The sequence below is a fragment of the Odocoileus virginianus genome, chromosome 14 (genome assembly GCF_023699985.2).
Source record: "Odocoileus virginianus isolate 20LAN1187 ecotype Illinois chromosome 14, Ovbor_1.2, whole genome shotgun sequence".
Classification (NCBI taxonomy): Eukaryota; Metazoa; Chordata; class Mammalia; order Artiodactyla; family Cervidae; genus Odocoileus; species Odocoileus virginianus.
The window spans coordinates 63,067,478-63,092,059 of NC_069687.1; the positions used below are offsets into that span (position 1 = coordinate 63,067,478).

General features: G+C 41.7%; 1 protein-coding gene across 3 annotated transcripts in view; it reads right to left on the reverse strand.

Annotated features, from left to right (window-relative positions):
- CREBRF (CREB3 regulatory factor) overlaps positions 1–24,368 on the reverse strand; it is a 59,651-nt gene extending 35,283 nt beyond the window's left edge. The window contains exons 1-2 of one of the 3 annotated variants that reach the window (XM_020910154.2): positions 24,236–24,368; positions 1,229–1,423 (exon numbers count right to left, since the gene is read on the reverse strand). In XM_020910154.2, coding sequence (XP_020765813.2) covers positions 1,229–1,237 — 9 coding nt within the window. In that variant the 5' untranslated portion in view covers positions 1,238–1,423; positions 24,236–24,368. Of the gene's footprint in view, positions 1–1,228; positions 1,479–22,688; positions 23,335–24,235 lie in introns of those variants that run through there. The other 2 variants (XM_070476829.1, XM_020910153.2) reach the window with 2 other exon arrangements.
- Between the last annotated feature and the right edge of the window lie 214 nt (positions 24,369–24,582).

Genomic DNA, 24,582 nt, shown 5'->3' on the forward strand with positions numbered 1-24,582 from the left:
CCAAGGGCTTCCCTGGCGGCTCAGCTGTAGAGAATCCGCCTACCAATGCAGGAGATGTGGGTTTGATCCTAGGGTTAGGAAGATTCCCTGGAGAAGGAAATGGTAACCCACTCCAGTATCCTTGCATGGGAAATCCCATGGACAGAAGAGCCTCCTGGGCTACAATCTACAGTGTCGTAAAGAATCAGACACAACTTAGCAACTAAACAACTTCCCATCCCATTCTTTTGTTTCTAATTTTCTGCAACCTGTTGGACTGCAAGCTCAAAATAAGTGTTTTATGGACCTAACTTCAAGTATTCAATAAACAGCAAATGAAACTGTGAATGAGAAAGAACTCCAAACAGGTATCTGTAGTCCACTTGGTCTAGTGCTTGGGGTGGAGATAGGCCACTGGGCCACAAATCCTCTTTCTTCCTTCACTGCCTACTGGACCATCTCAGAAAGTTGTTGATTTCCTGTGCTCAAGGCACAGTTCTGCCTGGCCTCACATAAAGTCACCTTACAGTCCCTGCCCTCTCATTATCTCTAGGTTTTTCACCAGCACAAAAAGGGAAAGGATAAGAGCTAACCACTGGAGGGGGGAAGGGAGGACATTTGGACATGCAGAGCAGGGAATACGAGGACTTCATTTATTCTTTCAGTGATTGCCTCAAACCAGTAATTACCATAACATGGTCATTCTTAGACATGTTTTGTGGGAGGTATATATGTGTGTATGTGTGTGTGTGTGTGTGTGTGTGTGTGTGTGTGTATGTGTGTGTGTGTGTGTGTGTGTGTGTGTGTGTGTGTGTATCTGGGAGATATATATATATATATAATATAGGGGTAGGTGTGTGTATGTGTTAAAGAGACATTGCAGTCCCTCACCATTTCCTCCTAATTGAATCCAATGGGCATGAAGGGACAGGAACAATGGGAAATAAGAAGATACAGGGGAATGAAATGGGCTTTCTGTGGCAGATTAATTTTCTAGGGAGTTGGTTTAGCCCCCATAAAAGTCAGCACTTCTGTCACCCTTTAACCAATTTTTCATTCACATTGCTCCATGTGTCAAGCTCATTAAATTTCAAAGCTGTGGCAGAGGAAGGATATATATTCAAAACCAGCTGAAAGCAGAAGCAAAATGTCTAAAAAATAGTACAGAGTTGTATTAAGATTCAGAGAACTTACAGAACTGCCTGCAGTGGGAAAACATAAAACTTTGCACCTACTCTGTATGATTTACCTGAGGCATTTCCAAGCCCAGATCCTGTGAGTCTGATCCCAAACTTCTTTTTTTTCTCGTTTGTAAATTCCTTTCCAGCTTTACTTTTATTTCAAGACCAAAGATGATGTTCACAATAAACAGCAGGTTTCCCAGGATGCCTTCAATTCAACTCCTTGGATCACTTGTTTTTTTTCTTAATAATTCTGTGCGAATCTGTCAAACACCACAAAGTATCTTCACTGAAAACGCCACTAAAAAACAAGTTGACCTTTCAAAAAAGACATTAACAAAGAACACTTTAAAGAAATCAGCTTTGTAATTTTAATATTAAGAATGTGGCTGTTTTTAGTACCAACTATACTGAAATTCAACATTCGCCCCTTTGTTTTTGTAACAGGATTGGTCAATAACCAATTGGCACCGTTAAAATAAGAAAAAACAAATATTAACAAAATTAACATAGGCCCATTTTTCCTGTGATCTAGAAATGCATTTTACTTAATGTTAAAATAAAACCCCCATTCACTTTATGCTTTATATAAGAAAACATAATGTATCAACAACTCCATCTATTGTATAATCAATACTAAGTGAATCTATATTTTATATCCCTCATAAATCTACTAGAACAATGGATACATAATCCAGAATTTAACATATCCTCTACATTAAATAGGGGTTTCCCATGTGGCTCATTGGTGAAGAATCCGCCTGCCACAGGAGACACAGATTCAATCCCTGGGTGGGGAAGATCCCCTGGAGTAGGAAATGGCAACCACACCAGTATTCTTGCCTGGAAAATCCCATGGATGGGGGAGCATGGCGGGCTATAGTCACAGAGTTGGACATAAAAGAGTACACATGCACACACACTACATTAAATAAAATCACATTCATAAAGGCATATGCAAATTATTCTTTGAGTTATAAGTGAAAGCTGTCCTTGAAGATTATTCAAGTTTTGAATATGTGTATGTTGAGAGGGGAAACAGGAATAAGTACTACTTTGCAGAGTGGTTTCAAGGGTTAAACTAAATGACTTCAAATCACCTGGCAAAGGGTCTTGAATGTGGTAGAACCTGACAGGTTAGTTCCCTCTTCCCTCCTCTGTGAAGGCTTTAATCAAGAACTAAACAGCTACACCTAATTCATCATCTCTTCCTGGATAAGTGGTGCTCTAAGTATGATCCCAGAACCAGTAGCATCAGTATCCATTCACCTGGAAATTTGTTAGAAGTGCAATTCTTGGGCTTTAGCCCAGATCCACTAAGGCAGAAACTGTGAGGGTAGAGCCCAGGAAAGTGTTTCAACAAGCCCTCAGGATGATTCTGCTCCTCCCGAAAATGTGAGAACCTCTGTTTTAAACTGAATCCCTTGCTCTCCTTCAGTCTAGATGCAGTATCATTTCTTTGATGCAGAGTGCCAATTTAAGCTATGCTGCCCTCTGTAGTTAATACATTTTCTGGCCTAGAGCTTTACAATGGTAAACATCAACTTCAGAGACCTCTTACTGAACAAATAAGTGAGAGTCAACGACGACTCAATAACTGTTCTACTCAGTTGCACTGGTATTTAAATTGACTATCATCTGCATTTCCGAGATCTTTGTTGGGCTCTTCTCTCCAGTTGGCTGTCATTCCCAGTGCACTGTTCTGGCCTAGGAAATACCTTCAAGTGCTCAATCTGGGCCTAGAAACAGCATTAACTATGCATCTCAAGCCAGTGCTACAGTTTAAATGGACCGATGTCAGCTCGCACCAAAGGCCAGTTCTGGCCCAAATGCCCTTTAAGTGGCTTCATGCCTTGAACCTACTGCTGATACACAGTCTCAGTTCTAACTCTTCCCCTGACTCCTGTGTGAAACAAGGTCAGCTGTCTTTTCCAGATCTATTACTCAGATCCCCCTCCCCCAAAAAACACAAAGCATTCAAGTGACGCATTCAACAAGGTGGACTTGTGTGTGTGTGTGTGTGTGTGTGTGTGTGTGTGTTAGCTGCTCAGTCGTGTCCAACTCTTTTGTGACCCCATGAACTATAGTCTGCCAGTCTCCTCTGTCCATGGAATTCTCCACGCAAGAATACTGGAGTGGGTTGCCATCCCCTTCTCCAGGGAATCTTCCTGATCCAGGGATCAAACCTAGGTCTCCTGCACTGAAGGCAAATTCTTTACCAAATCCTGGTCTATAAGCTGGGTCTGGGAGGAAAGTTTGATACTCCTCTAAAACCTCAAAGTTACCCTTTCTAGCAACAGGGTTGAAGGCTCACGAAGATGTTCAGTTCTCATCAAGATATATTTACTGGCATCTACGATAAACACTATGTACCAACAGTGTGGTTTGGCATTTACTACAGACATCATGTACCAAGAGCGTGGAAACACTGGACAAAAAAAGGCTAAGTTCCAGTCACAGCTCTCACTTGAAAACTCTATAACACTGGGTAGATCAATCTTTCTAAACTTCATTTTCCTCACCTCTAGAAAGTAAGTAATATTATTCCTGGCTACCAAATTTTCTAAGCCATAAAAATTCCTTTTTTTTTTTTTAAACCACCTGAGCCACCATTTGTTGGGCTCTTTTGCCATCTGAGCCACCAGAGGAGCTATAAAACTTCCATGTGAATACAAATATTCGTTTAAAATGTTATTTTAAACACATGGCAACAGAACAAATTTGTCAATGCAGTTAGCAAAAAGAGCACTGGTTTGGGAGACAAGAGGCTTGGATTCCAGTTTTGATTCCATAATTAAATAGGAGAGTGACCAAGATGGCGGAGTAGAAGGAACCTAAATCCACCATCTCTCATAAGCACACCAAAATCACAACAATCTGCAAAACAAACACTGTTGAAAAAGACTGAAATCTACCAGAAAAATCCTCAGCAGCTAAAGACATAAAGACAGAAAGCCACAATGAGATCAGTACAAGGAGCAGACTTGCAATATAATCAAATTCCATATCCCTGAGGTTGGCAAACCACAGACTGGAGAATGGCTACATTACAGAGACTCCCCCACAGGAGTGAGAGTTCTAAGCCCCACATCAGGGACCCCAGCCTTGGGATCTGGCACCAGGTAGAGGAGTGACTAGTGCACTTAGCTTTGAAGGCCAGCAGAGTTTAATTGTAGAAGCTTCCCAGGGAAATACAGAATTCACTCTTAAAGGATGCATTGCTGTTATTGTTGTTCAGTCGCTCAGCCACGTCCAACTCTTTGCCACCCCATGGACTGTAGCATGCCAGGCTTCCCTGTCCATCACCAACTCCTGGAGCTTGCTCAAACTCATGTCCATTGAGTCAGTGATGCCATTCAACCATCTCACCCTCTGTCATCCTCTTCTCCTCTGGCCTTCCGTCTTCCCCAGCATCAGGGTCTTTTCCAATGAGTCAGTTCTTCGCATCAGGTGGCCAAAGTATTGGAACTTCAGCATCAGTCCTTCCAACGAGTATTTAGGACTGACTTCCTTTAGGATTGACTGGTTTGACCTCCTTGCAGTCCAAGGGACTTCTCAAGAGTCTACTCCAACACCACAGTTCAAAAACTTCAACACCACAGTTCAAAAACACCAATTCAAAGAACTGGTGCTCAGCTTTCTTTATGGTCCAACTTTCACATCCATACATGACTTCTGGAAAAACCATAGCTTTGACTAGACGGACCTTTGTCAGCAAAGTAATGTCTCAGATTTTTAATATGCTGTATAGGTTTGTAATAGCTTTTCTTCCAAGGAGCAAGTGTCTTTTTATTTCATGGCTGCAGTCACCATCTGCAGTGATTTTGGAGCCCAAGAAAATAAAATCTGTCCATTGTTTCCCCATCTATTCGACATGAAGTGATGGGACCAGATGCCAGGATCTTAGTTTTTTGAATGTTGAGTTTTAAGCCAGCTTTTTCACTCTCCTCTTTCACCTTCATCAAGAGGTTCTTTAGTTCCTCTTTACTTTCTGCCATAAGGGTGGTATCATCTGCATATCTGAGGTTGCTGCTATTTCTCCCGGCAATCTAATAGTAGAAAACTACTAGAGCTCACCCATGAATTTGGTAAAGTTGCTGGACACCAAATTAATATACAGAAATCTGTTCCATTTCTGAATACTAACAAAGAAATATCAGAAAGAGAAATCAAGGAAATAATCCCATTTACAACCATGTCAAAAAGAATTAAATACCTAGGAATAAGCTTACATAAGGAGACGAAACACCAGTACTCCAAAAACTATAAAATGTTAATGAAAGAAACTGAAGATGACACAGATGAAAAAGACATATATGCCATGTTCTTGGACTGGAAAAATCAGTATTATTTAAATGACCATACTACCAAAGGCAATCTAGAGAATTCAAAGAAATCCCTATCAAATTCACAGAACTGGAACAAAAAAATTTTTTTTAATCAGTATGGAAACACAAAAGACCCTGAGTAGCCAAAATAATCTTGAGAAAGATGAATGGAGCTGGAGGAATCATACTCTTCAGACTCTTCATACTATTCTACTTTAAAGTCACAGAAATCAGAACAGGATGGCACTGACACAAAAACAGACACACAGATCAATGGAACAGGATAGAAGGCCCAGAAATAAACCCACACACTTATGGTCAGTTACTCTATGACAAACGAGGAAAGGACATACAATGAAGAAAAGACAGTCTCCAAGCGATGCTGTGAGAACTGTACACTTCATGTAAAAGAATGAAATTAGAACATTCTCTAACACCACATACAAAATAAAACTCAAAATGGATTAAAGACCTAAATGTTAAGACCAGATATTATAAACTCCCTAGAGGAAAACATAGGCAGAACACTCTGACATAAATCACAGTGATTTTGGGGGGGGATTCATCTCCTAGAGTAATGGAAATAAAAACAGAATCTGCCTGTCGATGAAGGAGCTGTGGAAGAGCCTCTGGTTCAATACTTGGGTTGGGAAGACCCCCTGGAAAAGGAAATGGCAACCCACTCCAGTATTCCTGCCTGGGAAATCCCATGGACAGAGAGGAGCCTGGCGGGCTACAGTCCATGAGGTCACAAAGACTCAAACACGACTGTACAACTGAGGGCACACACACAACTAAGCTTAAAAGCTTCTGCCCAGCAAAGGAAACCATAGACAAAAAAGACAACAGAGGAGCTGGGAGAGAACATTTGGAAACAATGCTATCAACAAAGGATTCATTTCCAAAATACATAAACAGTTCATACAGCTCACTATCAAAAAACAAACAACCCAATCAAAAAATAGGCAGAAGATCTAAATGGACATTTCTCCAAAGAAAACATATGGCTAGCCAAGATGCACATGAAAGATGCTCAATGTTGCTAATTATTAAAGAAATGCGTATCAAAACTACAATTAAGTATCACTTCATGCCAGTCAGAATGATCATCATTAAAGAAATCTACAAACAATAAATACCAGCAAGGGTACGGAGAAAAAGGAACTCTCATATATTGCTGGTGGGAATGTAAACTGGTGTAACCATTATGGTGACTGGCATGGAGGTTCCTTAAAAAACTAAAAACAGAGTAATCATATGATCCTACAATCCCATTCTTGGGCACATATCTGGAGAAAACTAATTTGAAATATACATGCACCACAACATTCATTGCATGACTATTTACAGTAGTCAAGACATGAAGGCAACCTAAATGTCCACTGACAAGAGGAATGGATAAAGAAGATGTGGTATACAATGGAATATTACTCAGCCATAAAAAAGAAAGAAATGATGACACCTGCAGCAACATCAACAGACTTAGAGATCATCATATAAAGTGAAGTATGCCAGATAGAGAAAGAAAAACTGTATGATATAGCTTATTTCTGGAATCTAAAAAAATTACACAAATGAGCTTATTTACAAAACAGAAACGAACTCACAGACACAGAAAATAAGTTTTTGGTCACCAGAGGGAGGTGGGGGAGATGAATTAGCAGTCTGTGATTAACATATACACTATTATATGTAAAGTAGATAACTAACAAGGACCTACTGAAGACCACAGGGAAACATGCTCAGCATTCACCATAACCTATAAGGGGAGAGAACCTGAAAAGGAATACATGTATATATGTGTGTGTATATACATACACATGTGTGTATAACTGAATCTCTTTGCTGTACACTTGAAACTAATACAGTACTATACATTAACTATATTTGAATTGGAATAAAGTTGCTATTTCTTATCTCCCAGACTGAGGAATTACAATTATTCTCTCTTAATTATGTAATAGAGATGTTATGAGAATTAAATGGTATATTAAGATGTAGTAATGAAATAGATCTGAAAGGTAATTATCATCAATAGGTATATTTTGCCAATGCATTATTTTCTCCCACAGCTAGTCCAGCTCAGAAACAGTATCTGTGACAGCTGTTAGCAACAAGGCTGTATATTTTAAAGACACCAGTTCCCAAAGACAGGGTATCCACTATGCAGAGAATGGAGCTCGTTCTCCCGGGATAAAGGTCTTTAGTTGCTTCTCCTAGTCTCTTAGGCAGCAGCAAACAGGATGAGACGTGGGTGTTTCTACCCCAAGCAGTAGGACCTTTACAGTGACAATAAACTCACCCAACCTCTGAAACTGACGGCTCAAGCTCACAATACCAACCATTCTCATCTCCAACATTTTGCACTCATTTCACAGAAATGCTTGGTACTGTTCCAAACTTTTATTATGAAACAACCAAGAAGAGACAAATTCCGCCCCCCAAAACTGCAAGAGAAAAAAAAGAATAAGGGCTTCTACAGCAGTTTCCATTAAACAGAATCTTCCGTAATGACACACTGCTCCAAAACTATCTCCTATCCCAGGGAGTCATATACAAAAGGCACATCAGATGGCCAAGCAACACTGAGCAGGAAGGTGTAGTAACATGCTTCTGGGGGAAGCCTTCACACTTCTGTGGGCTTAAGAATACCCATATTTTACTCAAAGTTTTTGATATGTAAAAAGATCATGGTCATTTCCAAATGTTTGACCTGGGGAATATTTGTTCTTAAGAATTTTAAACAGTTACTCAACTGAAGTGTTGTGAGGTTAGGAAAATATGTTAAAGCTGTTATACTGCCTTTATGCAGAATCTCTTGGAAACTTTAAGATGCTAGGTTCTAATGTGCATTATAAATCACCAATAGGTGAAAAGAGCAGATCTCATTTCTCAAACTTATTTGATCATAAAATCCTCCACCCTGCCCTCAAGCTGACCTGAAGGACTGGTGGTTACGCCAGAAAGAAACAAAAACCCAACAGTGACAGCTAGGGGAAAGGCTAAATTAATTCCTCTAGTTATTACTTCCTCATTCACAGCTCTAGCTTACTAGTCCCCAATAGAGTTTTATGAGTCTTTCAAGAGAGAGGACTGTGGTCCATCAGAAATAATATTTACCAACAGATTTTCTGTACTTGGGCTCATTCAAGACTATTCAACGAGTTCCTAGGTGCAGGAAGATACTTCAGTAACAGAGAACTACTTCTCTAAAGCATCATCCTAAAAAATGATGCTGTGAAAGTGCTGCACTCAATGTCAGCAAATTTGGAAAACTCAGCAATGGCCACAGGACTGGAAAAGGTCAGTTTTCATTCCAATCCCAAGGAAAAGCAATGCCAAAGAATGTTCAATTACCACACCATTCCACTCATCTCACATGCTAGCAAAGTAATGCTCATAATTCTCCAAACGAGGCTTTCAACAGTACGTGAATCAAGAACTTCCAGATGTTCAAGCTGGATTTAGAAAATGCAGAGGAACCAGAGATCAAGTTGCCAACATCCACTGGATCATCCAAAAAGCAAGAAAGTTCCAGAGAAACATCTACTTCTGTTTTATTGACTACACCAAAGCCTTTGACTGTGTGGATCACAACAAACTGTGGAAAATTCTCTAAGAGATGGGAATACCAGACCCCCTGACCTGCCTCCTGAGAACTGTGCATGCAGGTGAAGAAGCAACAGTGCGAACCTGACATGGAACAACACGGGTTCCAGATGGGGAAAGGAGCACGTCAAGGCTGTACTGCCACCCTGCTTACTGAACTTCTGTGCGGAGCGCATCACGCGAAATACCGGGCTGGATGAAGCACAAGCTGGAATCAAGACTGCCGGGAGGAATATCAATAACCTCAGACATGCAGATGACCACCCTTATGGCAGAAAGCGAAGAGGAAGTGAAGATCTCGTGATGAAAGTGGAAGAGAGAAAAAACTGGCTTAAAACTCAACATTCAAAACACTAAGATCATGGCATCTGGTCCCATCACTTCATGGCAAACAGATGGGGAAACAATGGAAACAGTAACAGACTATTTTTTTGGCTCCAAAATCACTGCAGATTGTGACTGCAGCCATGAAATTAAAAGACACTTGCTCCCTGGAAGAAAAGCTATGACCAACATAGACAGCATATTAAAAAGCAAAGACATTACTTTGCCAACAGAGGTTCATCTAGTCAAAGCTATGGTTTTTTCCAGTAATCATGTATGGATGTGAGTTGGACCAAAAAGAAAGCTAAGCACCAAAGAATTGATGCTTCTGAACTGTGGTGTTGGAGAAGACTCTCCAGAGTCTCTTGGACTGCAAGGAGATACAATCAGTCAATCCTAAAAGAAATGAGTCCTGAAAATTCATTGGAAGGACTGATGCTGAAGCTGAAGCTCCAGTATTTTAGCCACCTGGTACAAAGAACTGACTCATTGGAAAAGACTCTGATGCTGCGAAAGATCAAAGGCAGGAGGAGAAGGGGATGACAGAGGATGAGATGGTTGGATGGCATCACCGACTCAATGGACATGAGTTTGAGCAAGCTCTGGGAGTTGGTGATGGACAGGGAAGTCTGGCATGCTGCAGTCCATGGGGTCCCAAAGAGTCTGACACGACTGGGCAAGTGAGCTGACTTCTCTAAAGCAATGAGATGGGCCAAATGATTTATTTATAAGCAGCAACAGTATTTCTTGAAGACAGTCACAGCTTCAATCACTTTCATAGCCCTCCCCACCAGATCCTACCCTAAGTTTTTCTGGTTCTCCGTTTGAATATACGTTGAGGCTTACTATGCACATTAGGCAAAGTAAAAGGTCAAGCAGGACGATAGGACAGGTCAAAGGACTTCGTGTAAAGATTCATCCTCCAGACTGCTCACACCAAACTGTAAGAGCTGACTAGTGTGACCCAGGCAGCTCACACATATCCAAGAGCTCCTCAATTGTGCCCCTTCCGAACCTGAGGGTTCCAGCTAATTCCTAAGAGTCTGTATATTTTAAAAAAGTTGACATCAAGAAAAATATTGTTTAGTCACTAAGTCACATCCGGCTCTTTGTAATCCCATGGACAGTAGCCCACCAGGCTACTCTGTCCACAGGATTTCCCAGGCAAGAATAATGGAGAGGGTTGCCATTTCCTTCTCCAGGCAAGAGAAATAAAAATTGCTTTCTAAATGAAAATACCTATGAACAGGCTGATATTGTATATGATGGTTAGGGTCCCTAGAGGGCCCCTTCTATACGGCACCATCTTAGGCCATGGCTTTTTTTTATTATCTTGAAGAAACTAGTTCCTCCCAATGGTAAGCAGCATGTCTGAATCATCAGAGTAGATGTTAAAAAATTTTGACACACCCTTCCAGGATGGTTAACAGCCAAATAATGGAAAATAACAAGTGTTGGTGAGGATATGGAAAAATCAGAAATGTTGTGCACTGCTGATGGGAATGTAAAACAGTACAGCTGAGAAACAGTTTAGTAATTCCTCAAAAAGTTAAACACAGAATTACTATCTGATCTGGCAATTCCACATCTGAATACATACCCAAAGAAATCGAAAGCAAGAACTCAAACAGATACGTGTACACCCATATAGTCACAGCAGCACTATTCACAGGAGCCAAAGGGAAGAAAAGCCCCAGTGGTCATTAACAGATAAAAGGATGAACGAAATGTGGTATGTGCACACACTGGAAAATCATTCAGTCACAAAAGGAGTGCAATTCTGATACATGCTACAACATGGATGAACTCTGCAAACAGTATGCTAAGTGAGATAAATCAGACACACAAGACAAGTATTGTACAATTCCACTCATATGAAGTACCAGAACAGGCAAATTCATGGAGACAGAAAGAAGAGAGGTTACCAGAGGCTGGGAGAGTTATTATTTACTGGGTAAAGAATTTGTTTGGGGTGATGAAAATATTCTAGATATTTCAGAACAGTGGTGATGGTTACACAAAATTGTCAATGCACTTAGTGCCACTGAATTATACACAATATGGTTTAAATGGTAAAATTAATGTATTTTACCACAAGGCAAAATTTTATGATTATTATTATTCTGACTTGCCACACACAGCTTACGTGATCTTTGTTCCCTGACCAGGGATTGAACCTGTGCTTCCTGCAGTGGAAGCAGAGTCCTAAGGACTGGACTTCCAGGGAATTCCCCACTGGGAAAATTTTTTACACAACGTTTGTGGTAAGAAAGGCCATCACATTTATATTGTTATATAATTTATATATCATGGTTTATTTTGATGGTTCCTAAATGCTGCTAGTTTATGTTCATCATTTCTTTCATGTGGCAGAGTTCTTGGGTTCTCTCTTTGTAGGTGGTAACAAACCTGACCCCTAATTTAAATAAACCATTTCCCCTGCGATTTAATCCCTAAGATGAAAGAAAGGGAAGGGGGAGAGGAAGGAAGGAAAGATCGCCACACATTTCATCCAAACTGCTCTACTTCAAATGCCCCACTCAACAATTCTTTTCCTTTTGAAAGCTACTTAGCAAGAGTTGAACAAAACAGACCTGCAGAGGCTTACTAAACCAAGCTGCTTTACCAGTCACCAAACCACTGAGGACGCAGAGGCTGACTATGCCGGGAGCCGGGATTCATCATAGAAAACGTGGGGGCTGTGTTCTCCCTTCATCACGCCATGTGAATCCTGTGAACCACTCCTTTCTACCTGTCAACAGCAGCTCTCTAGAGTCCAGCATTTGGGAAACAAGCAAGTAAATTTCAAACTAGATGATTATCCTAAATAGATGTTAATCCAGTCGGGATGTGATCCTCCTGTCATAACACCTTGTGAACTCCTCATCCCTGGGTCAGCCCAATAGTCTCCTTGTATCCTCACACTCAGAATTCTAAAAATAAGGAGGTAAATCGGGTTGGTCACAACACTTTGTAAAACAGTTAAAACCACGTTTTCCTGAGAATCCTGAGGAGCTAAGAAAATATACTAAATCTCAAAAGTGATCTCTCCTTGGAATGCTGTCTCAGAGAAAGACACAAGCCCTCTCAGAGAATTCTATTCCTTTCCAAAACCTTTCTTGTTGTTCAGTTGCTAAGTCATGTCTGACTCTTTGCAATCCCATGAACTGCAGCACACCAGGCTTCCCTGTCCTTCCCTATCTCCCAGAGTTTGCTCAGACTCATGGCCACTGAGTCAGTGATGCCATCCAACCATCTCATCCTGTCACTCCCCAAACCCTGGTTCAACATTAACCAGAGACAACACACAAGAGCTTATTTAAACCACTTTCATAACCAATAAGACTATTAAGGCAGGTTTCTTTCAGTGTGAGTCGAATGGGCAGTTTTTATTTCTGAAAACCATCAACTATAAAATTTACTAGGGTCTTTCCGTAGTCTTAATACCTGCCAATTAAGTTGTTTGGACCACAAGAATAAAACGTGGGATGGTTTTAGACAGAACCAAAGAATGCATTTCTAACCACAGCCACCCTTGACAATTCGTGACAAACACTGTTTCTATTTGGTGTTACTGTTCACAGATTACAAAGCACACTATTATACCTGTCACTTAATACAACTTGGTGAAGTAATTAGGGTTAGTATTAGCATTATTAGCACCCTCACCCTCTGTCCAACCACTGGACTTTAATTTGAAAAATTCACCAAGGATGAGAGTTGTCCAAGGTCATTCAGTAAATGGATGCCTCTGTGCAAATCTATCAGACTGTCTCTATTGTCAATGCCTCAAAGGTCATCTCCAGAGGAATCCCAAATCTATGTCTTCATCCTAAACACACCAGTGAACCATCCCTACTATACCATCCCAGGTATTTTCCTGGATCACTTACAGCCCATGACCTCAGACACAACACGCCACCTCCCCACTCAAACGTTTATTCTGTCAATAGTACCACCATTATCAGACATTCAGGCGTGTAACACTGATCTCAGCCTTGACTCTCTTCTTTCTCCTCCCCACTTGCTGTGTTTTAAATGACGTCAGGCTCTTTATTAAAAATACACCAACGATTTAACCTTTTACAGAGAATGCATGCACCTGTCTGACTCTGCCTTTCCCACTTTCTCAACCCCTGCTTGGAACCTTATCGTTTTCTATTTATTGACCCAATAATTGCCCTACAGATCTCTTTGCTTCCAACCTTTCCCTCTCTCCACTTCTTATGCTCCATTATCAAATTATTCTCCCTAAACTACCACATCATATTAGCACTGTGCTCGTAAGTTTTCAGCAACTAACATTATCTCCTTGATAATGTTCAAAATACTCAGACACAAGGAAACTATATTTCAATACCCCAACTTCCATCCCTCTCTGATAAATATAACATTAGTATCAGGTTAATCTTAAAATCTCCCCCAAGTCTTCACTTACAATCCCACTTCACTAAGGATCTCCAGCAGTGAATCTCTGGCTTTTCACGCCTTTGCTTATAATGTTTTTTCTCTTTCTCCTCCCAAACGCTTGCCTTTTCTATCAGAGATTGTAAAATCTTCAAGAATGACTATTGTAATTCATGTATATTACTGCAGTGTCAAGAGCAATGCTTTGCCCACCACAAGCATCCAGACAAGAGCTCCATGAATAGGAAATCTCCTAAGACGATAGGTCATTCTAGATAAGGAGTCAAAGGTATGTCATTCTTCATACAGAAAGAGGACGTTACAAAGAAGTCATTCAATATATATTTATTAAGCATCTTTCATGCGCTCCAAAGTATCTTGTACAAGCTTCTACAAGCTTGTTAATTTGAGTCTTGAACCACTCCTGAATTTTTTTTTAATTTCCAGGAAGAGTACTGTTCAAATTTCAGTCAATTTTAAATATATTAAATAATTTTTGTCTAGGGAGGAGAGGATAGAGGAAAGAGTAAGATTAAAACTTATTTAAACCAACTGAATCCAGACACTAGACTAATACATGTTGCACTATTCTCTCTCCTTTGCTTTCTCTCTCTCTCACACACACACTTTTAACTAAGACAAATATTTTATTCAGGTTCAACACTGGAGTTTTAAAGAATCTTTTCACTTTCTGAGCTGTTCTGCAAAAATCTACAAAACATAAAAAGGAACAATACCATTACAGGCAGCAGCACAAAAACAGCAGTGCCGGTAAGAGAACACCAGAGCCACCCGGCGGTGTTTCAGGGAGACCTCCACTAAGGGTGACCCTGCCGCAGTGCTCTCGTCATCAGAGATCTGCCCTCTTCCTCAAATCGATTGTCTCCTCACCCTTTCTCAGAGTATTCATGCTTTTCAAAATTAGCATGAATGTAAATATACTGGAGGCAATTTTTAAATTCCCTTCCAATTCCTTCCTAGTGTGAAATGGGCTATTATATGCCACTGGCTCACGACTATAAAGGTACAGAGGTTATGGCCCAAGGGCTACAGAGGTTGTGAATACAGTTTTGCAGTCTTTGTCTCTACATTGAGAAACGGTGGCTGCCTCTTTGGCTCCACTACTCCTAAAAGGGCTTCCCTGGTAGCTCAGCAGTGAAGAATCTACTTGCCAAGCAAGAGATGCGGGTTTAATCCCTGGGAAGATTCCCTGGAGAAGGAAATGGCAACCCATTCCAGTATTCTTGCCTGGGAAATCCCTTGGACACAGGAGCCTGGCGGGCTACAGTTCATGGAGTTGCAAAAGAGTCCAACACGAGTGAGTGACTAAATAATCACAACAAAATGAGAAGCAAACTCTAGATTCAAGATACAAAATTCTGCTTTAAAACTGAGTATTTGGGATTTTGTTCCACATTCTCACCTGTCTTATCTGTAAATACAAGAACCCCCCAGGGACATTGTGATTCATGATAATATGGAAAGAATCTAGCCCTGGCACAAAACAGACACTCAATAAATGGTGGCTGGTTTTTGTTTTCTGATTCCTTCCTTAGTATAAGATGTTCCTCGGATGTGGCTGTTACTGAATATACACACCTAAATTCAACATGGAATCCTAGACTGTCTGAATTCCAAACTTAATTATCACAAACCCAACTGCCTGAAACTAGGGTGAAGAGAGGATATGCAGGCAACACAGGTCATTTAACACCCTCACTCCAGCTTTATGAGGGTGAAATGTTCATTATGCTGGTTTAATCAGCAAAACAATCTTTGGATTCACAAAGTAGTTCATAAAGTTGCAAAGCAGTCATCTCTGCACACAATAAAGAACTGGAGAAAAAATTACAAGGAAAAGGGCTTCTTCTGAGAGATTATTGCTCTTATTCTTCAAAAAATCACATACAATTTACCTCTTTTTATAGTCACTTATACTGGCTTCATCAAAAAGTCTGAGTAACTCGAGGAAATAGATTTATACAAAACTTATCTTTGTACTTAAAAGACCTACACAGTTTCTGAAGAATACACACACATACACACGCAGTTTAATCTACACTATACTTGTCTCAACAAGGCTCACAATAAATCAAAACAAAGGAGGTAGACTATCCCAACTGCTGAGAAAACATAGCTTCGAATAGAATCAGCAGCTAACAGAAGAGAAATACAAAGAGTAACCAGAACCTGGTCCCATTCTTCCATTAGACACTCATAATTCTTACATTCCTCCAAGGAGAGTAAAGAATAAAATTCATTTACAGTAACTTAATAGTTTTTAACTTGGGAGTTTGGGAAACCAGCAAGTTATTGTGCTAAAGTATAAAACAAGGTAACAAGAGCCTAGTAAGTTCACTCTACTAAGAATATGTACAATTTAAAACAAGAGACAAAAACTGAAGCTGTTTCCTTCTTTGGTCATTTTTGTTTGGCTGTGTGGCTGGTAGGTTCTTAGTTCCCCAACCAGGGACTGAACCTGGATGTTGACAGTGAAAGTACCGAGACCTAACCATTGGACTACTGGGGAATTCCCAAAAAGCTGAAAATTTAAAGCAAAGTTCTCAAACTGAATTGCAGCCATAAATCAGTGCCTACCTATGGATTTTGTTCAGCCAACACAGTAGTGTTTATAAAAACTTAAATTTTAACTGTCAGAACTTAAATTGGAAATTTCATATAAAATTTCTGTATCCTGTTATCAAATCCCACTCTCTCGAGGGGGAGAAAACAGACCTGACAACACTGGGTACATACTCCCAGCAGGATCACCGGAACTGGCATCGAGAGCCATCACCTGACAACGGCCTGTGCTTCCTAGCTCGCTCCAGTCACCATCCAGTCCTATTTTACAGGTGGCAAATCTTCAAGATTCTCAAAACAACATGCATGCATGCTATGCTGCTTCAGTCATATCCAACTATAAGGGACCCCATGGACTGTAGCCTGCCAGACTCTGCTGTCCATGGGGATACTCCAGCCAAGAATACTAGAGTGGGATGCCATGTCCCCCTCCGGGGGATCTTCCTGGCCCACGGATCGAACCCACATCTCTAAAGTCTCCTGCACTGACAGGCAGGTTCTTTAACACTAGGTGCCACCTGGGAAACCCCTCTAAACCACAGCTGGCAAAAAGCTTGTTTGCTGAGTATAGTTAACTCCAGGACTTTCATTCTTAATCATTTCACAACCCTACGTCCAGGTGAAAGGTAATGTGAAAACAGGTATTTAAAAGAATTATATAGGAATGTCAAAAGCATCTTTATTCACAATAACCTAAAATCTGAAAGCAGCCAAAATATCCATCAACTGGTAAGTGGATAGACTGTGCTACATCCATATGATAACAAGTACTCAGCTGATACTTGAAACAACATGAATAAATCTCAAAAGCATTAAGTAAAAGCAGTCAGACTCATAAGACAACAGACTCTATGACTGTACTTATATGAAATTACAAAAAAGAAAAAACTGTAGTGACAGCAAGTAAATAGTAATTGCGGCCGGACTGAAGAGGGGCATGAGGGAACTTCCTGTGGTGATAGAAATATTCCACATCATGACTGGAGAGGAGGATAAATAACTGCACACATTTGTCAAAACCAAAAACTGAGTGACTTTATAAAACCTGTACCTCAATAAAGCTAGTTCTAAAGAGAGGCATTCAAAAAATACTATAAAACTAGAGAGAAGAGTACTACTATCTCTACCCGGGAAAGTTTGGGAAAATTTCAGGAAAGGTGAAATTTAAATTAGATCTCGTCAAAGAACAAGCTTAAGGCACATAAAAAGTAAAAAACACAAAATAAAAGTAGTAATATTCTGCACTGTAGCCTATAAGAGGCATCTCTGAATACAAAGGAAAAAATGCTTCAAAAAAGGAAATTCACAGAAATGAATAATTAGTACCTAGGTAAGTATCAAAGGCAAGTTGATCACACAAGATTTCCCAAGAGGGAATCAACTCAAGATATTTATTGCTGAAAGAACTTTTGTTTTCTTTTCAAACAAAGCGAAAAGAAAAGGAAGACTCTAGCAAAGGAAAAGAAACCTAAAGAGAGTAAAGGAAGGGAGGGAGGCAAGAAGATGAAGTGAAGGGACGGGGATACCGCGTCAGAATCAAAGGTGCCTGCGGCCCACAGGGGAGAAAACAGAAAAAGGCAGGCATGTCAGACCTTGATGAGGCGCTAAAAGGAAAACTAAAAACTAGGGGAAAGGAGACCAACCAACGTCAGAGCGGAAGAGAAAAAGAGAACAGAGGCCCGACAGTGCAAAGCAGACCCAGAAGAATTAGAGGACAAGGGAAAGCAGAAAAGCTCTCTCTCCCTGAATCTCACCAAGTAGCCCCTTCCTCCTCTATCTCTGCCTCTGCCTCAGCTGAAGTCTCCTCACACCCAACACCACCCCTTACATCTTGTACACCCTTCAGACTTCTCTGATTTCTTTCACTAGTCTTCAAATCCCAGTTTAAATGCCATCTTGTCTGGGAAGCTTTTCCAACTTTTCCAGGCAGAATCCACGTTGTTCTAAATACCGTTATGTTGAACTGTAGTATCTGTCTCCTCTACTAGTCTATGGGCAACTCCAGCAGAGGATTCAGTAGTGAGGATGAAAACCTTTACTAAAGAGCAGTCTGAAAAACTATAAAGTCCATCTAGTCTTCTACGATTCCCAGGTGGCTCAGTGGTAAAGAATCTGCCTGCCAAGCAGGAGATGCAGGTATGATCCCTGGGTCGGGAAGATCCCCTGGAGAAGAAAATGGCAACCCACTCCAGTAGTCTTGCCTGGAGAATTCCATGGACAGAGGAGCCTGGCAGGCTACAGTCCACAGGGTCACAAAGAGTAGGACACAACTTTGTGGTTAAACTAAGTCTTCCACAACAAGTCTTAAAGCAGGATGCTTGAAGCTTTTCTGTTTAAAGGGTACAGCGAGGGAATCCCCTGGTGTTCCAGGAGTTAGGACTTGGTGCTTTCACTGCCAACGGCCCCGGTACAATCTGTGGTCAGGGAACTAAGATCCTACAAGCCACACAATACAGCCAAAAAAAAAAAAGGAATACAGTGTATCTTTCAAACAAGAGTGTATTTACCTTATCACCAGTGTCTCCCTATATGGTCAAAGGGCATTTTTAAGTTTTGTTTTCATTTCTCAGTGAATGGCAAATATAAAACAGAAGGAAAATTATACCAGGAATGGCGTATAGCAGTCAAAGTAGAAAATTTATCTACAAAATAAACAGGGGGGCTTCAATTTGCCAAAACAAAACATTATTTGGAAGAAAGTGATAAGTGTTCCACAAGGAATGTGAAGGAAACTGAAGGAGGACAAAAAATCAGCAAGCTCATGATGCTCTCACAAGAAACTTGTCAACATCAACAATACCCAAAGATAAGTAAGTGAAAAAATGACTTTGTAACAAAACATGTAAATATGTCAAAAGGACAGAATGACAGGATGATCAGAGTTGCTGGAAATTAGTGAGGAGATAAGTAGTTCAGAAGGCTGCTGGGGGTGAAGACTTTCAACACGGATTTTGGAAGAAATGTCATGAACTGCTGTAAAGGCTTACAAGGCTTTGCTAGCAATGGAATGAGATGGTATTGCATTCACAAAGTACCAGTGCGTGTGTGCTAAGTCACTTCAGTTCTCTCTGACTCTGTTACCCTATGAACTATATAGTCCCCCAGGCTCCTTTGTCTATGGGATTCTCTAAGCAAGACTACTGGAGTGAACTTCCATGCCCTCCTCCAAGGGATCTTCCCAACCAGGGATCAAACCCTTGTCTCTTGTGTCTCCTGCATTGGCAGGCAGGTTCCTTACCACTGTGCCATCTGGGAAACCCACTGCAGTCCCCTGCATCAAACTCTCTCCACATCTAACCCAACTCATTGGGATAAAACAGACTTATTAGCAAGAATGATTTTACATATTTCTCCCTAAAAGGACCCTTGCTATATAGATGGATCATTATCCCAAACATCTAAGAAGTAAGAAATTCTGCTCACATTTGCCAAACATCCAGAGACCAAGTATGCCAAGAGCTAATGACAAATTCACAAGACAAAGAACAAGGGTTTTGGTTGCTGTTTATCTGGAAGGAATATTTGAGTCTAACTAATGGAATGTACCTAACAACAACAAAAAAAAAGGGATTTTAAAGAAATCGTTGAAACAGCTTTTCTTACAAAAAAGGGTCAATTTTAACATGTAGACTTTTTGTTTGATGAGCAGGTAGGGACTAATTAGTCCCTTCCAACTAAGAAAAACCCAAGGTCTCTACTAATAGTAGACTGACTTCACTGCCTTCTAGATAAGCAGTTTTTAGTTATCTACTCATTTATTTAAGCAATTCAAAAACACTAAAAGGTGTTAGGCACTGGCAATACAGAAGAGGAAGACTCTGACCTCAAACTGCTCGCTGTTAAGTAGGTAGAGAAATACTGTACAGAAAGTCCTAATAAAAGAGAAACGGAGAGGCAATCACTAAGAGAAAGAAAACTGAATAGATTTGCTAGGCAGTTTCAAGCAACCCCAAAGTATTGGCATATTCAAAGTACAAGAGTTTGAGAATAATTCACGATTTCCCAATAGCCCTCTGTGAAACAGAAAAAATCACTAATCCTTACCATTAAACAAATTAATAAACTGAATCACTCATAGTCACCCCGGCAAACATAGGTTAACCAGAACTAGAAACAAGATTGCAGGTCACAGGATGCTTTTTGGTTTTAAGACGTCAATATATTATCTTTCCTAAATTTTCAAGCTCACCCTGAAATCCAGTTTGAATCAACAAGACTGGTGAAATACTACATAAAAACAAAATGGAAAGCTACACATGAAAAAAGTACTTGCCTGTGTAGCATTTTTAGTTATGGCACCTCCACTTCAGTGGCCACTTAACACTACCTGATATTTTCCAAGGAAGGGGAGGGGCAGCAACCAACATTTTGGGAATTGGTTTGAAAAGGCACCCTATCCTATTTAGGTAATTCTACAAAGAGCTGAGGCAAAAACATAAACAATGTGGCTCCCAAATTACATGTATGATATATATAAGATCTATGTGTGTTATCTATTCACTCGACCAACTTCTCTCCAAACAGTTAACACACTAAGGTTCTTAGATACATTTTGAAGTCAAATTTTTTTCAATTAGAATGCATCTCTAAAATAAATAAGACTTGATGTTCCAACATTTGCTTTAAACAGTTTTTCAGGAAGACATCTACTTGCAAATAAAAATGTAGAATAAAACATAGACATGTGGTCTTACGCTAAAAATTCTTCAAGGCATGAGATACATACATTCTGCAAATGCTCAAAATTACCCAAAGTTCGTGTTTATATATGTTGCAATAACTTAACACCCAAGTACTTAAAACCCAGAGACTGATGTCTTGGAACATGGGTTGACAAATAAACCACAGTCTTCAAATATAGCCTGCTCTTATACATAAAGTTTTATTGGATTATATCCCCAAACATACGGTCTATTGCTGTTTTCATGCTACAATCTGCAGACCTGAGTAGGTGTGACAGACACTACATGTCCTACAAAGCATAAATATTTACTACTCCATCCTATACAGAAAATCTGCATGGGTTACCCCATCTTAGAATCATTAGAATCAATGATCTGACAAATTTATATCCAATCTAAGAGTTCATCTACCCTGAAAGTTGAACTACTGAATACAGTAAAAGAGGATTTGTCCCCAAAACATCCAAGTACAAACCCACACGGAAAAAAACCTCTGCTGAATCACTGAAAGTCATGTAGTTGTCAATCTATACTAAAAATTAAACTTTAAAAGCAAACGGTGAAAAAAAAAATCAAACGGTGAAAAAATAAAGGCAAACAGTGAATGTAGTTCACAATCTTGTAAAACTTTGCTACAATAATAGAATCAACATGAAAACTCACTGTACTTTCATTGTCACTTGTATTTAGCTCACCACCACCAGGAGACATACTAATTATTCCTTTATTACTTATACTTGCATCCAAGAAACTACACACATTAAACTAGTAAACCAAGACATAGTTTTTGTAAAAGTCTGTTTCCCCGTCACGACAGAGAATGGGATGGTAAGTGGAAGTAGTCTCTTCTTCTAGATATATTTAGCCTCTTCTATGCTTATTAGTCTAAAAATTCCAAAGATGCTTTATTAATCACATAAAAGAGTTACATCCAAATAAGTCTTGTTGAATCTATTGCCATTCTTAGAATAAGACAAAAAAGGTGAGCAAATACTTTCATTTGCCATAAAAATTATATTTAAGAACTCGAAGTCTATCAAATAATCAGGATTTATATTTTTATATATCATCCTTAACAGAACCGTGAGTCAATCATATCAAATACAGAAATTGATAAATCATTTATTTACCAATCATTTTTCTCCAGTTAACAAAATAGGAGATAACTGCAAATTCCTAAATACATACAGTCAACTCTTGAATAGCCCCTCACGATATACCTAAGGCATGTTCCTGACCGTTTAAGTGCTTAACCAAAGATGCATCAACAGCCTGGTACCCTTGAGAATACCAAGAGTCACAGGTTGTAAGGTGATGTTAACATGGAACTAAATTAAGCATCTAATACGGCCGACGTGATGCCAAATTAACTATAAAACAAAGTAAAATAAGTGATTTTCTAATTACTCATACCATTTACTCTTTCATCTTTGGTGTTTCTCCTAGCTATTTTGGATCACAAGAAAATGGGAAAAAAAATATTTAAAAGTACAACCAAGTGACAATCAATTTACCATAAACCACAAGATTTACATAGAAGTCTCATTTTTCGCTTTTTTAAAAGAAGTCAGTCAGATCTTGATCCTATTTCTCACCTGCAGGGTATTCGCAAGACAAGAGTCCTAAAGAACCTTCAAACCTAAATAATTCTCTCAAGACTCAGTTTTCTCATGAAAGTATACTTAAGGGCTATCAATTTATGTAAGCAGAAGGGGCAAATTACTACCAGGACCAGGGAAAGCACGAAGGGCCTGATCTTTAGAAGGTATCCTGATGAAAAAAATGGAGACCCCGCCCAGCCCTTAACTTTCTCGGCTTTTCTAGTCCTGGTATCCTCCGGGCAAAATCCAAAAAAAACAGAACTTCCTCCTCACTGCCTCCTTCTATCCCGGGCCTGGTGCACAAATTCAGACCGCTAGTTATTCAAGTACCTTCTTAAGGCAGTCTTAAGGCTCAAGCTCGCTCAGAAACAGCAAAAAGGTTTGCCATCTTGGGTTAACGGAGGGCAATTACAGGGTTTGGCGGCCGGGTTTGTCAGGAAGCTTAAAGCCGAGAAAGAGGGAGAACCCAGAAACTGAGTTCATCTACTCCCAGGAACCATCCCCAAGGGGCGGCTAGACTGCCCTCGGTACTTCCCTGCCTCCTCTGCTCGGGTGGGGAGAGCGGTGGGTCGGGGTCAGGCTCCCCTGAGCTACTTCATCGTCCCATCGGACTCGCCTTCGGACACCCGAAACGCCCCCGGCCCGGCTCCCTTGCCCTTTGCCCCGTCTCCTCCCCTCTCAGTGACCCACCGCCACCGGTCCCCTCCCATCTAACATGGCCGCCCCACCTGGCCCACCCCCGACACAGCCTAACAAATGGGGGGGGGGGTCCCATCACACCGCCTCCCCCAAGCCCATTGGCGCGTCAGCCTCCGTCTGCCCGCTCCATTGGATGGCAGCGTCTGCCACTCTGCGCCGAAAGCTCCGCCTCCAAGCCGCTTCAAGCTGCTTTGAGAAGACATATAAACAAATCCCGGGAGGGAGGCCCCTCTCAGCAGTCACTGGGGCGGGGACGGGAAGGGGGAGCGGCTACCCCCGAGACACCCCTGCCTGGACCCCCCCCAACCGCAGCCCGCGCCTCCTCGTCTCCTGCCAGCCCGGTTCCAACCTTCGTGGCCCCGGCCCTTCCTCACACGCCCCTCTCTCTCCTCCTCCCCCGCCAGCCTCGCCTCCCCTCCCTTCCCCGGCCCCTCCCACCCGCTCGCTTCTCTGACAGGCCGGTTGCCGGCAGCCACGGCCCCGGGCTCCGAGGCAGCGGTAAAGGGCCAGGCGGCCTGGCAGGGTGGACGCTCGGCACTGCCCACCCCTGGCCTAGCCTGCCGCCCGCCCGCAGGTCCCTCTCCCGCTGCCCCGGGCTTTTATATAACCGTCCCGGGCCGGGGGTGGGGGAGGGGAGCCGGAGTCCCCGTGACCGGCAGGCGGCAGCCCGCAGCCCGCGCGCCCCCAGACTCTGTCCTGGTCCCGGCCCCCGCCCCGTGCCGACCCGGCCTGGAGCCTCGGCGCCACCGCCTCCTAGGCCAGCGGCCCTCCTCTGCCCCCCGCCCGGCTCGTCCCCCAGCCCAGGCGCCTGCGGGCCCCAGGCGGAGGGCAGCGGGCCTCACCTGCGGGTGTGGGGGCGGCTCAGGCGCTGGGTCTGGTTCCACTGCAGGGGCCGCGGCCCCTCTCCATGCTGCCTCGGGTTTGTTTTGTTTATGTCCTTCCTGACGGGTTCCCGGAAATCGCGTGACTCGCCCCCCTCACGTGGGCCGCGGCGAGGAGGAGGAGAGAGGCGGGGGCCCGCCGGCCTCGGGCCAATCGCGAAGCGCCCTGCAGCTCGGCCAATCAGGACCTCGGGCCGGCAGAGTACCCCTATCACATGACGCGGGAGGGGCGGGTTGCCGGGAAAAACCAGGAAGAGGGGGCGGAGCGGGGGCTAAGCCTGTCGCTGCAGCGTGGGCGTGGGCCGTCT